General features: G+C 40.8%; 2 protein-coding genes across 2 annotated transcripts; one reads left to right on the top strand and one right to left on the bottom strand.

The window, feature by feature from the left end:
• Positions 1-8,087, bottom strand: dcaf13 (ddb1 and cul4 associated factor 13). Its single transcript, XM_058377090.1, has 11 exons — positions 7,880-8,087; positions 7,299-7,498; positions 7,011-7,118; positions 6,800-6,889; positions 6,050-6,205; positions 5,827-5,904; positions 5,647-5,729; positions 5,392-5,556; positions 4,673-4,808; positions 2,070-2,233; positions 1-412 (listed from the first exon to the last, which is right to left on the bottom strand). Exons 1-11 carry the CDS (start codon positions 7,947-7,949, stop codon positions 325-327), a joined length of 1,338 nt encoding a protein of 445 aa, XP_058233073.1. The 5' UTR covers positions 7,950-8,087; the 3' UTR covers positions 1-324.
• Positions 8,088-9,636: 1,549 nt separating this feature from the next.
• Positions 9,637-14,944, top strand: zgc:101716 (uncharacterized protein LOC492784 homolog). Its single transcript, XM_058375936.1, has 6 exons — positions 9,637-9,824; positions 11,261-11,356; positions 11,459-11,602; positions 11,996-12,294; positions 13,516-13,648; positions 14,663-14,944. Exons 1-6 carry the CDS (start codon positions 9,717-9,719, stop codon positions 14,837-14,839), a joined length of 957 nt encoding a protein of 318 aa, XP_058231919.1. The 5' UTR covers positions 9,637-9,716; the 3' UTR covers positions 14,840-14,944.
• The last annotated feature ends 68 nt before the right edge of the window (positions 14,945-15,012 follow it).

Here is a 15,012-nt window from a genome sequence, read left to right as displayed (position 1 = left end):
GTCAACATTTTTTTTTTATTTGTGAGTATAAGATCCTGCTGAAAGGAAACCATAAATATGTTCAATAATATTGGCATCGATCAGTAAAGAAAGTAAAGAATCCCACATCATATTCCGATGAAGAACACGACACCTCCTGATGGACGGGACCGCTGCGGCTGATCCTGAGACGGTCTACCACAATGTAGACTCGCTGAATCAGCCGTAATTGCTGAAAAATGTCTCGGAATGGCAACACAGCAGAGCTGCTCTGGGTTTGCAAAAGTCTTTTTATATGAACATGTGTGTGTGAGTGTGTTTGAAGCTCCTCTAGGCAGTGACGTGTTATTCCACTACAGTCACCACATGTTTCTCCTTCTCGGTCACCAAGGGAACGGAGCCGGGCTTGCTGTGTTTGCGCACGTTTTGTTCCCTGAAAAAGAGACAGAGAGAGAGAGAGAGAGAGAGAGACAAAAAGAGACGGACAATGAGAATGATGCATATCTCAAACAGACGCTCATTTTCTGCTTAGCACAGGTGAGTCAAACAGCAAAAACACACTCGTATAGCGCTGCTATAGCATTAACTATTCTTATGGTACAGACTGAAATATATGTAAGCTTCGGCAAGCATTTACTCTACGAAGATCTGATGAATCGCCATCAGGACAAAAATCCAGGCCTGGGAGATATTTTACTACTGCTGATCTGGATAAAAATTACGTAAAAAAATATTTGCCGTTAAAACGAAGCTGCCAACACAGGCCGTTATTAAAAGATAATGCTTCATGTATTAGCGATTAATTACACCGTTCTCAAATTGTCATGTGCATTTTCACATTCAGCCCAAGCGGTGCTTGCACTTGGCATTCAGAAAAATGAGAGCTGGCAAAGGCCGTCTCTGTTCGCCTGCAAGCTCAGAGGGAGCGGTAAAGCCTGGCACACTGTTAGGAGATCCGTGAGGACCTTTCTGCTGCCTGCTGGAGCTCCTGTGCCAAAGCGGTGTGTGCCAAAGTATATAAAATACTACCACTTGAATAGAAGTCTATGGTAGGAATATCCATTATGGATGCAAAATATGGACAAAAAGCCATTTAATATCATTACAGACATAATGGTACTAAAAATATTTGATGTTTTTGGCATTAAGAGAAAAGATGGAAAGATTTAAGGTCAATACACGGTATGAATATGTAAATGTGTGTATATATGAAAAAGTAGTGGGAACTCCTGCAGACTGTGACACAGACGTTTGTACAATGGGGGCTAGTTTGACTTGGGGTCACTAGCCAGCCAAGTTCAGGCCAACAGTACACAACACAAATAACCACTCTTTGCAAACGTAGTGAGCAGAAATGCATCTCAGAGCTCACAGAAGACAAACCATTGGCAACAAAAGCAGAAAACCACATTAGTTTCCAGTCATGTCAGGCATGAACAAGAATCTGAGCACAGGCTGACCAAAACCGGACAGCTGAAGACTGGAAAAAAATGTCACATGGTCTGATTTCAAGCAGATGGTACGGCCAGAATCTGGCATCAACAGCATGGTGGTGGTGTAACAGTGTGGGAAATGTTTTCTTGGCACACACTGGGGCCCCTGTAGGACTAACGGAGCATCGTTTGAAAGCCATATCCTATCTGAGTAATGTTTTTTGCCCTTTGCAGCCACAATTTACACAGCTTTAATCTCTACTTCCAAAATAATGACTGTGCTACATCATTTCAAACTGGATTCATGAACAAGACAGCGAGTTCAGTGAAATATCGGGCTTTCTCAGTCACCAGATCTGAATCCAACTGAGCACCTTTTGGATTTGATAGAATCCACATGAATGTGCCGCTGACAAATCTTTGATGCAGAATTGCAAAGGACCGTTTCTTATACCTTGCAGACCATAAAAAAGTAGGCCAAACAGGGATCCTACTGAGTATTAGCATGGGGTTCCTAGTAAAGCGGCTGGTCGGCATATATTACAGAGCTTCATGGAATGAAACTTCATGGAATGTTCAGTCAAACTCATATAAAATCAGTGTACAGCTAACACCAAAAAAAAAAAAAAAAGCTAGAAAGTGGTTGAGGCCACTTACTTCCTGCGTCTGGCCTCCTTCATCTCCCGCTGCTCTCGCTTCTGTTTGTAGATGTCTCTGGGCAGGTGGCGATGGCGAGCGATGCGCTTGACTTGCGGGTGGTGCTGGAACTTCTCCTTCAGCTTCTGGTTGTAGTGTATGGTGGCCTTCTCTCTAGATGTCAGCTGTGAAAGACAAAAATTGCACTCCATTACTTTATTGCCTCAACAATAAAGGATGCTTCTGACATCAAACAATTGGCATGTTGAGGTCAAACAATTCCAGAAACATTTTTAGTTCATTATTAAGCTGATTTATTATCAATTTCATATATATATTACATCTGGGGAAAAAACAAAAAAAACAAATCCATTGATAGATATCCGTTCTAAAGACAGCAGGATCACCACCTCTGTCTCTTTTCTGTCAGCGTCCCATAAACCCCTCCTCTCGCTTCACGTCTAAGTGCCCCTCAGCTGAAAGCTTTCATTCTAATTAAAAGCAATGATTTCTTTACCCCCACCAAACGCAATTTATTTAAGGATAATAGCTGCTGATGCCAGGGAAGAGCTCTGCTTCACTCGACAAAACCAAGAGGCCTGTTAAACCTTAATTACACTGTTCTTAACGACGAGCACGTGAAGCCTGTATAAACTACAGCACTGACATTAACCACAGGGAAACTTCTCGAACTTAGAAATCGAACACGATGACACGGTCTGACTCAGACAAAAAAGAGAAATGCTAAGAACAAAAAGGCCATGTGGCATGCTGTTACAGGAAAATGATCAACAATAGGGTGGAGTGATATGGCTCATATCCCTATTACAGCAGGTCCTGAAGGGTTTTATGTCTCTGACGTCATTTTTTATTTATTGAGTGGGACTGGAGACTCCTTTCAAGAAAGTTAAATTAACGTCTCTTACCTTAAATAGCAAATTTCACCATATAAACATTGACACTTAAGTCAGGATGTGAAGCATTCACCATACGCGTCCCTGCCGATGAGCCGTTGCTATAGCAACGTAACGTGTTCGGACGGCCGCATAAAAATAACCTTGCAGCTAAGACGTCCACACAAATTTTGCAGTACTCATTTTAGATTTTGCTTAACTACACAGATCACGTGACTTCCCAACACTGCACTGTCATCTACAGAAAACTCTCGAGGTCTGAGGCTTGATTCAGCGTCTCCTCTGCATTTAATTAAAAACCCTTCTGATTGTTTGATGCCTCGTTATTTTTCGCCAAGCGGCTTTGCTTTAAGTGATTGGATGATTTAAAGTGCTGAGAGGCGCACTGCTTCACTCCGGTGTAGTTAGGATCGACAGAATAAATCTCAGCTAATTTAACATATATAGTGCTGTGATGAGCCAAAGACAAGAACCTGTGAGGCCAAAGCAGGCTAGAGAGACATTTACAATTAATATGGGACTCGCATGTTTTTTCATCAATATGAAATGTCAGAAAAGCCAGAAATTACATAATACACTGATCAGGCATAACATTATGATCAGTGACAGGTGAAGTGAATAACGCTGATGATCTCCTCATCATGGCACCTGTTAGTGGGTGGGATATATTAGGCACCAAGTGAACATTTTGTCCTCAAAGTTGATGTGTTAGAAGCAGGAAAAATGGGCAAGTGTAAGGATTTGAGCGAGTTTCACAAGGACCAGATTGTGATGGCTAGACCTAGATCTCTAAAACTTCAGCTCTTGTGGGGTGTTCCCAGTCTGCAGTGGTCAGTATCTATCAAAAGTGGTCCAAAAAAGAAACAGTGGTGAACCGGAGACAGGGTCATGGGCGGCAAAGGCTCATTGATGTACGTGGGGAGCGAAGGCTGGCCCGTGTGATCCGATCCAACAGACGAGCTACTGTTGCTCAAATTTCTGAAGAAATTAATGCTGGTTCTGATAGAAAGGTGTCAGAATACAGAGTGCATACACAGGGCTGTTTTGGTATCAGAAGGGGGAACAATATGATATTAGGCAGGTGGTCATAATGTTATGCCTGATCAGTGTACACTAAGTGATGTTAGAAAACCAAGATATTTAGACTGTGCTGATTCTGTCTGTATCTGTTGTTGTTGTTTTAAAACCCGAGCAGGTCTGGCAGTAGGGAATTTGATGTCTGATTTTTTTAGTGCTCATTCTGTTATCTCCATCATAAAATCGCATTACAGCACTTTGACAAGAGAAACCAGGTCCTTTCTTGGCAAAGGCTAAACAGGAGCCACGCTGCCATAAAGCCACTTATTGAAAGTGATGCTGTTTCTTATTGCACATTATTCTAAGTGCTTGGCAGCAGCCACTACTGTTGATCCTGGCAGGTTTCGATTATAAAAAAACCAACAAAAAAAACTGGCATTCGAGCCATGGCCGAGAAAAATGGTGGATCAGATCCAGTCACGTGCTGTAGAACAGTTTAAGCAGTTAAATCCAGTTAAATTCATGTGCTCTGACAAACCAGAGCCAAGTCGTCACAAGATTAACAGCTTCCAGAAAAATGCAGGGAGAGATATCGAAATCTTTTTCATTTTAAAGCAGCATAAACTGCTGGGAATTAGGAGGAGACAATACAGCAGATCGTTTCGTTTGATTGTCAGCAGTAAAAGCGCTCACCACTCCCAGTTTCTCCGAGGCGTTGGCCTTCCAGATGCGGATGTTCATCTCGTCTGAACCGCTCAGGATGTATTTGTTGTCCATTGACCATCTCACACAGATGACGTGCTGCATGCGCTTGGTGTGATACACCTCCCTGGATAAGACAGAAAAATTATTAAGGAAAAAATGCTATTAATGCATGGAGGAGGAGCGTTCAGGCTGCTAAAAAAGCGCACATATACACAAAGAAAATTACAATTTAAAAGTCTGAGACTGCATATAGATGTACAGCATACAGTCACTACAGCTGTCCTGCTGAGATACACTATTACTACATCTACTGGCTGAATTATTTCATTAAAGAAAGTGCTAGAACAATCAAAATCAGAGAATACACATTTATCAGTAGCTTATTAAAATGTACACCTAAAACTATTCACCTACCAGAGCAGCAACATTGTTTTGTTAAAGCAACAATTCTTTTAATTTTCCATTATTTTTTCCTATTTAATGCCAAAATATTTATTCATTCCATCCTGACTGTTTTTCCCTTTGTCTACTACACAGCACTGACAATGAAGACTTCTTCTATAAATGTTATAGAAACATCTCTTTACAGAAAAGCCTGAAATCAACGATTATTGTTTGTTTAAATCTGCATACGTGCATCACACCATTTCGCACAGCTAACAGGTCGAAGGTGTAAAAAGCCAGATGATCCGATTCTCCTCGCTCACCTGCTGTGGCCGCTGTTTTTGGGGAAGATGCGAACCGTCTTGTCGAAACTGGCTGACACAAACTCTCTCCCCGTGGGCGAGTAGTCAACGTCCAGCACGGCAGAGACGTGGTCCATGTGTACAGTAACTGGTGTGTCCAGCCGCCTCATGTCATAGGTGTACAGGCTGAACAAAAAGAAATGGAAAATTACTGACTCGGTGCTCGCTCTAAGTTTCATTCATTATCTTCACAACACTAAAGGTCATGTGACTCACTTATAGTCCTCATTGGCGCACGTGAAATTATACGCCTCCATGGGGTTCCAGCAAAGTGTGTTACTTCTCAACTGCATTACAACCTGAAACAGAGGACAGGGTTGTCATCATCATCATCATCATCACAACAGCAAAACTAAAATAAGTCAGCGTTCGTAAATCCTAAGAGCCCGTTAATACCTTTTTAAGTGGAGCTGACTCCCTCATGTCATACAGTATGATACTTCTGTCTGAGGCACAGCTTGCAAGGAGTTCGGTCTGCAAAAGCATTCACAATGTTAGCATTTAAAAAGAGAAACGTTTCATCAATAGTCATGTATCTCTTCCTCTGTCCTCCAGTCTAAATGAGATGTTAGTTAAATCTTCATAAAAGGTGTGTGTGTGTGTGTGTGTGTAATCTCACCTCTACAGGGTTATAACGAACACAGCTGAAGCTGTCCACCCCCCAGCTGAAGGAGCGAATAGGGCTACTCCTCTGCTCGTCCCAGATGTCCACCGTCTGGCCACATGTTGCAAAAGTGCCCTCAGTCTGGTGATGGTCAATGCCTGTGTACACAGCCTACAACAGAAAATAAAGACAGCAGAGACACTGCAGGAGTCAGTACACACTACAAGAAGTGATTTTAAAATCAGTTCAGAATTACTTAAATTCAAGGAGTAAACAAAACAAAACAAACATGCAACATGTTAAATACAAAAAATGTTTTGTTGTCACGATGTATGCAAAATGTTTGAATGGTGAAAAGAAAAGCAACTTGGAACAAACGATGCGTTGAAGCAGATGAGCAACGACAGCAGAACAGGAATCTAAGAAACTAGTATCTGGTCTCTCAACAACACCTCACTGATTAACAAGGTGTTTACGCCCACGTTTTTTTGCACCATATTGTGTCAACTGTAGTGATTATTGGACTTGAAAATCCAAGAAGACCAGCAGTTTCTGGAATACTCAAGAGCAGCTTGTCTGGCACCAACAATAATGCCATGCTCACAGTCACTGAGAGAACATGCTTTCCTTATTCAGATGCTTGATGCTGGGTAATAATAGACAGTTTCTGATAAAGTGGCAGCACCAGCATGTCCCAAACAATACAACATGGCTAAACAACGTATGACAAATAAACTACTTCCTGTTTAAAATAAAATCACCTACCTTCCCGAGTATAGTGGTCAGTGGTTCCTCACGCACACCATAACCAGGGGCCTCCATGTTCCACTGCTTAATAGTCTTATCATCTCCAACCTGCAACAGGAAATATGGAATGAGAGTTCTTGAGCCATATAAAAAAAATCATGTATGCATGTATCAGAAATCAGAAAAGTTGCAGTCCTTTAACGTGCATATGCAAAATACGCTGAAGTACCGTGAAAAACGAAGTTCCGCAAAAGCGTGAGCACATTCCTCTGACGAAGCCTTCATGAGCTTGGATGGTTCGCAGACATTCCCTCTTGCTCAGGTTCCAGATCTTCACCTGTCCGAAACACAAAGCGTGTGAGAGACGTTCACAAAGGCATGTAGATGTGATAGAGGCTGAAATTAAATATCTCTGCAATTGGACGCTGTTGAAGATCAAGTGCTGATCATAAAGAGTAACACGCAATCATTCAGGATGGGGTTTTTCCTTCAGAGTAATATTGAGCTGTGGTGATACCTGTCCATCACAAGCTCCGGACAACACCGTGGCGAGACTCTTGGTGTGCTTGGCGATGCAGTTGATGCCGTCTCTGTGGCCATCCAGTGATGCCACGAAGGGCTTCGCGAATATCCGATCGAGCTTAGTGGCGTTCAGGGCTCGGGTGTACTCCCTGGGCACCTCGAAGGGATGTAGAGTCGGATCATAATTCCTGGGAACTTAAGAAAAAATAAACAAAGGACATGAGTATTATCACAAAATATAACACACGTGAGACCGAAACAGATAGTTAATAAATAAGCATGATGTAGTTTTCTTTAAGATGTCAAACTTATGGAAGGAGTCTCCAGTGTCAGGGTTTCATGAAAACATTGCAACATAAGCAGAAAGCAGATTTCAGGACATGTTGTTATGGGGTGCTGTGATGCTTCTTAACGCGAACTGGAGCTAATGTTTATCACCCTGACGTGGATTAGGCTTAATCCCTGACATAATCCACTATTATTTCACAGCCTAGGTAGTGCGCCTACAGAGTGTCTACGAAGCCTTGGGGGTTCAGCCCTCGTGCAACATTAGCTTAGCATAAGCAGCCCACTCACCGCGCTGTATATCTTTAGAAGTTTCTCGAACATAATCGTCCGGGTTCCGACAAAGCACTTTCACCTTCATAACGCTTTAATAAAAAATTTACTATACGTCTATTCGCTTAATTACTTGAACAGCGAACGACTTATAATTCAATAAAAACAAGCACGAGCCAAACATGCGTGTTTACGTGCTGCTAACGTAGCACCAAGTCACGTGGTTCCCCCAATGCGTCGTGGTATCGACCGAGTGACAAAATGGCGCTGCTGCCCCCTGCTGTCCGAGTCGCTGAATTGCTTCATGTTTTTAAATGGATACTGAAGTTTGTATCCTTTGTATCTCAACTTAATGATGCTCTTCTATTTAATAATTACATCAATATTACACATTATGTTATAACTTATCTTTATTTTGTGTGTTTTATCAATGTGTCTAACAATCTACACGTTTACTCAGTCTTATTTAATAAGCTCAAAAACCAAAAACAGAAAGTATGTCTTTCCCAGACTATGTAAAGTGTTATAAAGAGATATTAGAAAAGTTTAGTGTTCCAAATCAGGTATCACTTTTGCAATACAACTTTTCAAAAGATCCCATATGAAATTTTACCCTCAAATCAGGAATTTATACTGCCTTTACTATACCCTGACCAGGCATAACATTATGACCACCTGCCTAATATTGTGTTGGCCTTCCCTTTTGTTGCCAAAACAGCCCTGACCCGTCATGCACTGTGTATTCTGACACCTTTCTATCAGAACCAGCATTAACTTCTTCAGCAATTTGAGCAACGGTAGCTCCTCTGTTGGATCGGATCACACGGGCCAGCCTTCACTCCCCACATGCATCAATGAGCCCTGGCCACCCATGACCCTGTTACCGGTTCACCACTGTTCCTTCTTTGGACCACTTTTGATAGATACTGACCACTGCAGACCGGGAACACCCCACAAGAGCTGCAGTTTTGGAGATGCTCTGATCCAGTCATCTAGCCATCACAATTTGGCCCTTGTCAAACTCGCTCAAATCATTACTCTTGCCCATTACTCATTACTCGCCCATTTTTCCATCTTCTAACACATCACGTTTGAGGACAAAATGTTCACTTGCTGCCTAATATATCCCACCCACTAACAGGTGCCATGATGAGGAGAAAATCATGCTCACATATGTGGTTTCTGAACATCATATTCCAGATTTAGTTCATCTTTGCTGTAATAAAACACCTCCACTATTCTGACACTATTCCTACAGCTAGATTAGATTTTCAGTGATGTTAAGCAATGGTGTCAGTCAAGGAGACCTAAGATGCAGTAGACCTAAGACTTAAGATGCAGATGCAAACAAATATTCTGAGTGGGGTTGAGGTCAGGAATATGTGTGTGTAGGCCACTTGTGATCTTCCACTCCAACCTTGACAAACTATGTCTTCATGGAGACTGCTTTGTGAACACTACCAGGACAGATTTGGACCTTTTGGTTCCAGCGAAGGGAAATTACATACAAAGATATCGCATGCAAAGATATTCTCTGCAATTATGTGTTTCCAACGTTAGGAAAGAACCACATACTGTTACACCCACATATGATGTCCGAATACTTTTGGACACACGATGTATGCTCAAATGTCATATTTTTCTACAGTTATGCATTTATGATGCAAAATATCTTAAACACATCTATTTGTGAAATATTCTGTATTCCTTGTTCTGTACAAACACCGTGGAGTCCAGTAGAGGGCGCTGTGACCAACTGACCACATAACTGTCTCTGGAGAAGAAGAAGCTCCATCTCACCGCAGGCAGCAGCAGTAAACAGGGACGGCATGTAAACTTTACTGTGTTTTAGAGAATGGAGATTTTCGGGAGCACCTTTGATGATTCGGTATTTGAGGAATCACGAAACAGGGATTTATCCACAGATCTTCCGGTATATACCCCAAAAACCTGCGAGCCAGAGGTGAGCATCTGCACCTTATAGCAGTAAATATTACAGAAATAAGTCAAACACCAACATTTCAGCAATATATTCTTTAAAGCAAAAGGTTTATATCCATCCTTTGAGTCTAAAGAGAAATCCTGCACTGACTGTAATACTGTAATACGATTATTCCTTTAATGTTTGGGGGCAGTGATCGCAATCCCTTTAATACTCGGGGGCAGAATTGACTATTTCTGTCTTATTTTGGGGCAGTGATGACAATACCTTTGATATTTAATGACACTCCTTTAATATTTGGGGGCAGTGATGACAATCCCTTTAATATTTGGGGCAGTGTAAACAATTCCTTTAAGATTTGTGGGCAGTGATGACTATCCCTTTAATATTTGAGGGCAGTGATGACCATTCCTTTAATTTTGCGGGCAGTGATGACTATCCCTTTAATATTTGGGGGTCGTGATGACCATTCCTTTAATTTTGCGGGCAGTGATGACTATCCCTTTAATATTTGGGGGTCGTGATGACCATTCCTTTAATTTTGCGGGCAGTGATGACTATCCCATTAATATTTTGTGCAGTAATTAGTATTCGTTTAATACTTGAGGGCAGTATTGACTATCCATTATAATATTTGCGGACAGTAATGACTGTTCCTTTAATATTAGGGGGCAGTATTGACTATTACTTTTTTTTTAGTATTACTATGACTTAATTACTTAGGGGGCAGTTATGAATATTCCTTTAATATTTGGGGGCAGTGAAGACTAGTCCTTTCTCATTTGCAGGCAGTGATGACTATTTCTTTAATATTCGTGGACATTCATGACTGTTCCTTTAATATGTGTGGACAGTAATGACCATTCATTTGATTTTGGAGGCAGTTATGACTATTCCTTAAATATTTTGTGCAGTGATTACTGTTCCTTTAATATTTGAAGGCAGTATTGATTATCTGTGTAATATTTGTGGACAGCAGAATGACTATTCTTTTAATATTTGGGGGCAGTGATTACTATTCCTTTAATATTTGTGGGTAGTAATGACTAATCCTTTCTTATTTGGGGGGCAGTGAAGACTATCCCCTTAATATTTGCAGGCATTAATGACTATTCCTTTAATATTTTTGAGGACAGTGCCTTTAATATTTGGGGACGGTGTTGAATATTCCTTTAATATCTGGGGGCAGGTATTGTTTCTATTGTAACAGCTCATTCAGGAAAAAAACATGTACAAAGAAAGACATAAATAAATATGGCGATGTTTTGGAAAGAGTCTCTGGGGTCACTCTGAGAGGTCACACTGTAATGTTAAGTTCATGTATCCTGTCTCAGTGTCTCAGTTATAAGTCACATTGAAAAATTGCTACATAAATGTAGTTCTGTGTTAATACATCTACTTATTTTCTCTTTTGGAAATCGTTCTGTGTATATTTCATTCCTGTGCTTTGGCTCTAGTGGTTTTGTCACCATGAAAAATTCGAAGACGAGCTAGACGAACAGAAAACCATGAAGTTCCGGGCGGATCTGAAATACAGGCAAAAACAATATCAGGTGAGTCGCTGATACACGAATAAACAAATGTGTTGTATATCATGTGATATTTTTTTTCTTGTTCCAGTTTACACAGTGTGGTTTCTGCTTTCTTATTTACAGGAAGCTATAAAGGACTACACAGCATGCCTTCCTCTGGTCCCTAATAACAATCTGTCTATGAAAAGAGACGTGTTGGAGGGAATAGCACGGTGCTACAGTCATCTGGGAAAGAGCAGACAGGCCCTAGAGATCTGTGAGAAACTGGTAGGCTACGGTATATTATGTGTGAGTGATAAAGTGACCTTTTATAGGCACTGGGAAAACATTTAGCACTTTTCTGAGCATATTATCATCAGGGAGTCATCATTAGAGTCTTTGCAGAGCTTTACAGTTACATGTAAGGAAAAAATGTGTTTTTCAGTTTGTCTTGCTTCCTATATGTTGTGAAGCGCATTATTTCTTATAGTTTTCTGCCAGCAATTAGATTTCTTAAGGACCTCGTCTTATCACTTACAGTTATAACAATCTTTTGCTTAACCTTTTGCCTTGTCTAAAGTCTTCATTTGTAGGATGGATGGATGGATAGATAGATCCATCAGTTTGAAAGTTTAGGTTAAGCTTTTTCTGCTACCAATTCTGTATTTTTTCTTTTGGCAGAGAAATGAGGCGACCAACACGTGCCACCTGACCTGCGTCCTACAGCTGGAACAGAGCATCCACGAGAGCTGCGGAGACATGAAGAGCAGCATCTCTTGTCTGAAACAGCTTTGCTCTATTCATCCGTTTAACCCTTGGCACTGGATGAACCTGGCCGTGAGCTACCAAAGCCTGCTGGAGGCATCCACCTCTCTTGAGGAGTTTAAAGAAACGTCACAGACGCCACAGGCCTTCATTCAGCAGCAGGAGGAGGAGACAGATGTGCAGCTGAAGGCCTGCATGTGCTTTATTAGGACAAGGTGAGTTTGGTAGAACCAGCCAAAAGATTAAAACCACCTACTTAATATTGTGTAGGCACTCCTTGTATCACCAAAATAGCTCTGAACGGTATACTCCACAAGACCTCTGAAGGTTTGTGAATGGTGTGGTATCTGGCATCAAGACTTTGGCAGCAGATGCTTTAGGTGGGACCTCCATGGATCGGACTTGTTTGTCCAGCACATCCCAGACATGTTTGATCAGACTGAGATCTGGTGAATTTGGAGGCACTTTAAAATCTTTTATTATTTTCCTCAAACTATTCCTGAACAATTTTTGTCATTTTGGAGATGCTCTGGACCCTGGTCAAAGTCACTCACTTGCCCATTTCCCCTTCTTCCAACACATCCACATTAAGAGCTGACTGTTCACTTGCTGTCTAATGTATCCCTTTGACAGCTGTCATTATAATAAGATAACAAATGTTATTCACTTCACCTGTCAGTGGTTTTAATGTTATGGCTGATCTAATGTAATAGTTGATGTTCATAAACAAGTCGATTCGTGTAGTTGAAAGTTCAAAAGGATGTTACATTCCTTTTATTCCCTGGAAATGTTTTGTATTTGTGATTATCTAATGCCGTTCATTAATAAGGAATTTTTTTCAACATCAAAAAGTTAATATAATATAATTTAGTATTATAATAGTTACACAGGGACCCCTGCTGGTCCAGCAACAGGATCCCACCACTGTGGCCCCGGTTCGATTCCCAGGCCAGGGACCCAACCAGCCACTGAGGGGTTAACTCTCAGATAAAATGGGAAGGTTTGCGTCAGGAATCAGGTCAGGTATCTGTCGTAAAACCCGTGCCAAATCAAATATGCAGACTGAATGATCCGCTGTGGCGACCCTGAAAAGCCGTAAGAAGAAGAAAAACAATTATAACAAAATGACTCAGGAATACTTACAGTCTTTGAGAAAGTGCCTTCTTGTTTTGCTCACATTTATTTAAATAGATACTGTAACAGCCAATGCAAATCAAAATGCTTTATTATTAATCAGAAGGTGGATGATTAGATAGATAGACAGACCAACATCTTTTAAAAATAGTCATATAAGGTGACTCAACATTTCCTGGAACACTGCTTCATCATAAAGAACCAGAATTCCCATCAGTATTCTTTAATAATCCTGAAACCTATTTGCTGCTGTATGTGAATAATCGCAAGCCATTTTGACTTTACTACCCTTGCCTTTTAAGGCTGCTGATCGAAATCCTGAAGATTCAGCAGTTCTCATTTGTCCTGGAAAGGAGCAAGAAAACCCTTCAGGCCGTTGAAGCGTCTCTGCAGACGATGCAGCTCAAACAGGAAACACTTCGACTCATTTCTGAGGTGAGACACTGACTACATTTGGAATGCATGTTTATAACTGGTGATGTAATATTCAGTGAGATTTGTAGACAGCATTGCATCTGTCCATCTTGGCAAAGAAAAATTAGGCAGGCAATTCTCTCCTTCAACAAGGGTTGTGGGAAAATAATAACAAAATAACAAAGCTGTCATTTTATTGAACAGTTGTGTTTGTTTGTAGATCACAAGCATTAATTTACATAGTTCAATTTAGCTGGCTAACACAACAGTTAATGGAATTAGCTCATTTTATTTTAGTAGCTAAACTTCCAGTTAAAAGGTTATGTAACAAATTTATATTTGTCCTGGAAGATTAGGATTTGAATTACTGCCCAAAAAGACCAAACGTTTGTGGACACCTGACCATCCATTTCACCCATACAAGGACCATCCCCAAATTGTTGCCACAAAGTTAGAAGCACAGAATTGTACAGGATATCTTTCTATGATGTAGCATTACAATTTCCCTTCACTAGAACCTAAAGGTATGAACCTGTTGGATGACAATGCCCCTGTGCACAAAGCAATGTCCATGAAAACATGGTCTGCCAAGGCTGGAGTAGAAGAACTCAAGTGTCTTGCACCGAGCCCTGACCTCAACTGTACTGAACACCTTTGGGATGAACTGACTGCATCCCAGGCCTTTTTGCCTGACCCCTGAACTCTCACATGCTCTTGTGGCTGAATGAACACAATTCCCCACAGCCATGTATCAAAGTGTAGTGCAAAGCCTTCCTAGAACAGTAGAGCTTATTATCACGGCAAGTTTGAACTAAATCTGGAGCAAGATGCTCAGCAATTGGTAAGGTGTTCACAAACTTTGAGCCGGATTAATTTAATACGGCACATATATACAAGCATGAGTAAGGAATGGTGGATTACAGGCCATCAGAATAACAATAAATACATACTTTTTTGTTTAAGTGTTCTCACTGTTATTAAGATCAATTTTGTTTTAAGTTGTAAGCTTGAGCACTGTGTGTGTCGTAAATGCAGGTGATGGCTGAAGATCTGAACCCTGAGAAGATGCGTGAAGAGAAGCAAGATGGTGAGGGTTTATTAGGTCTGACCATTAAGGACTTTGAGAAAAGGTGGTGGAACAAGCTACACGCCTGCCTGCTGAGGAAAGAGAACAGAGTTTTATCGAGTGATAAGGAAACGGAGACGGGGTGAACAGGAACACCAAGGATTTTACTGTAAAAACGGATTTTAATGTACATGAACAGCGTTTTAGTTTTTAATGTTTTGGGATTTTACAAATAAAGATTTTAAAATGTTTACTATATGATCTGTAAATACTAAATAATTTTTGTATATCATATATAGACAGAAAACCGAAAGCTTTC

Source organism: Hemibagrus wyckioides, linkage group LG23, assembly GCF_019097595.1.
Source record: "Hemibagrus wyckioides isolate EC202008001 linkage group LG23, SWU_Hwy_1.0, whole genome shotgun sequence".
NCBI lineage: Eukaryota > Metazoa > Chordata > Actinopteri > Siluriformes > Bagridae > Hemibagrus > Hemibagrus wyckioides.
The sequence above is the reverse complement of the archived record's forward strand: the minus strand, read 5'-3'. Positions and strand labels throughout refer to the sequence as shown.

Coding starts and splice junctions, on each gene's coding strand:
- zgc:101716 (XM_058375936.1), top strand. CDS start 9,717: ATGGAGATTTTCGGGAGCACCTTTGATGATTCGGTATTTGAGGAATCA. Junction 9,825..11,260: donor CAAAAACCTGCGAGCCAGAG/GTGAGCATCTGC, acceptor CTTTGGCTCTAG/TGGTTTTGTCACCATGAAAA. Junction 13,649..14,662: donor CACTTCGACTCATTTCTGAG/GTGAGACACTGA, acceptor TCGTAAATGCAG/GTGATGGCTGAAGATCTGAA.
- dcaf13 (XM_058377090.1), bottom strand. CDS start 7,949: ATGAAGGTGAAAGTGCTTTGTCGGAACCCGGACGATTATGTTCGAGAA. Junction 6,890..7,010: donor GCGGAACTTCGTTTTTCACG/GTACTTCAGCGT, acceptor TTCCTGTTGCAG/GTTGGAGATGATAAGACTAT. Junction 2,234..4,672: donor CCTCGGAGAAACTGGGAGTG/GTGAGCGCTTTT, acceptor TGTCTTTCACAG/CTGACATCTAGAGAGAAGGC.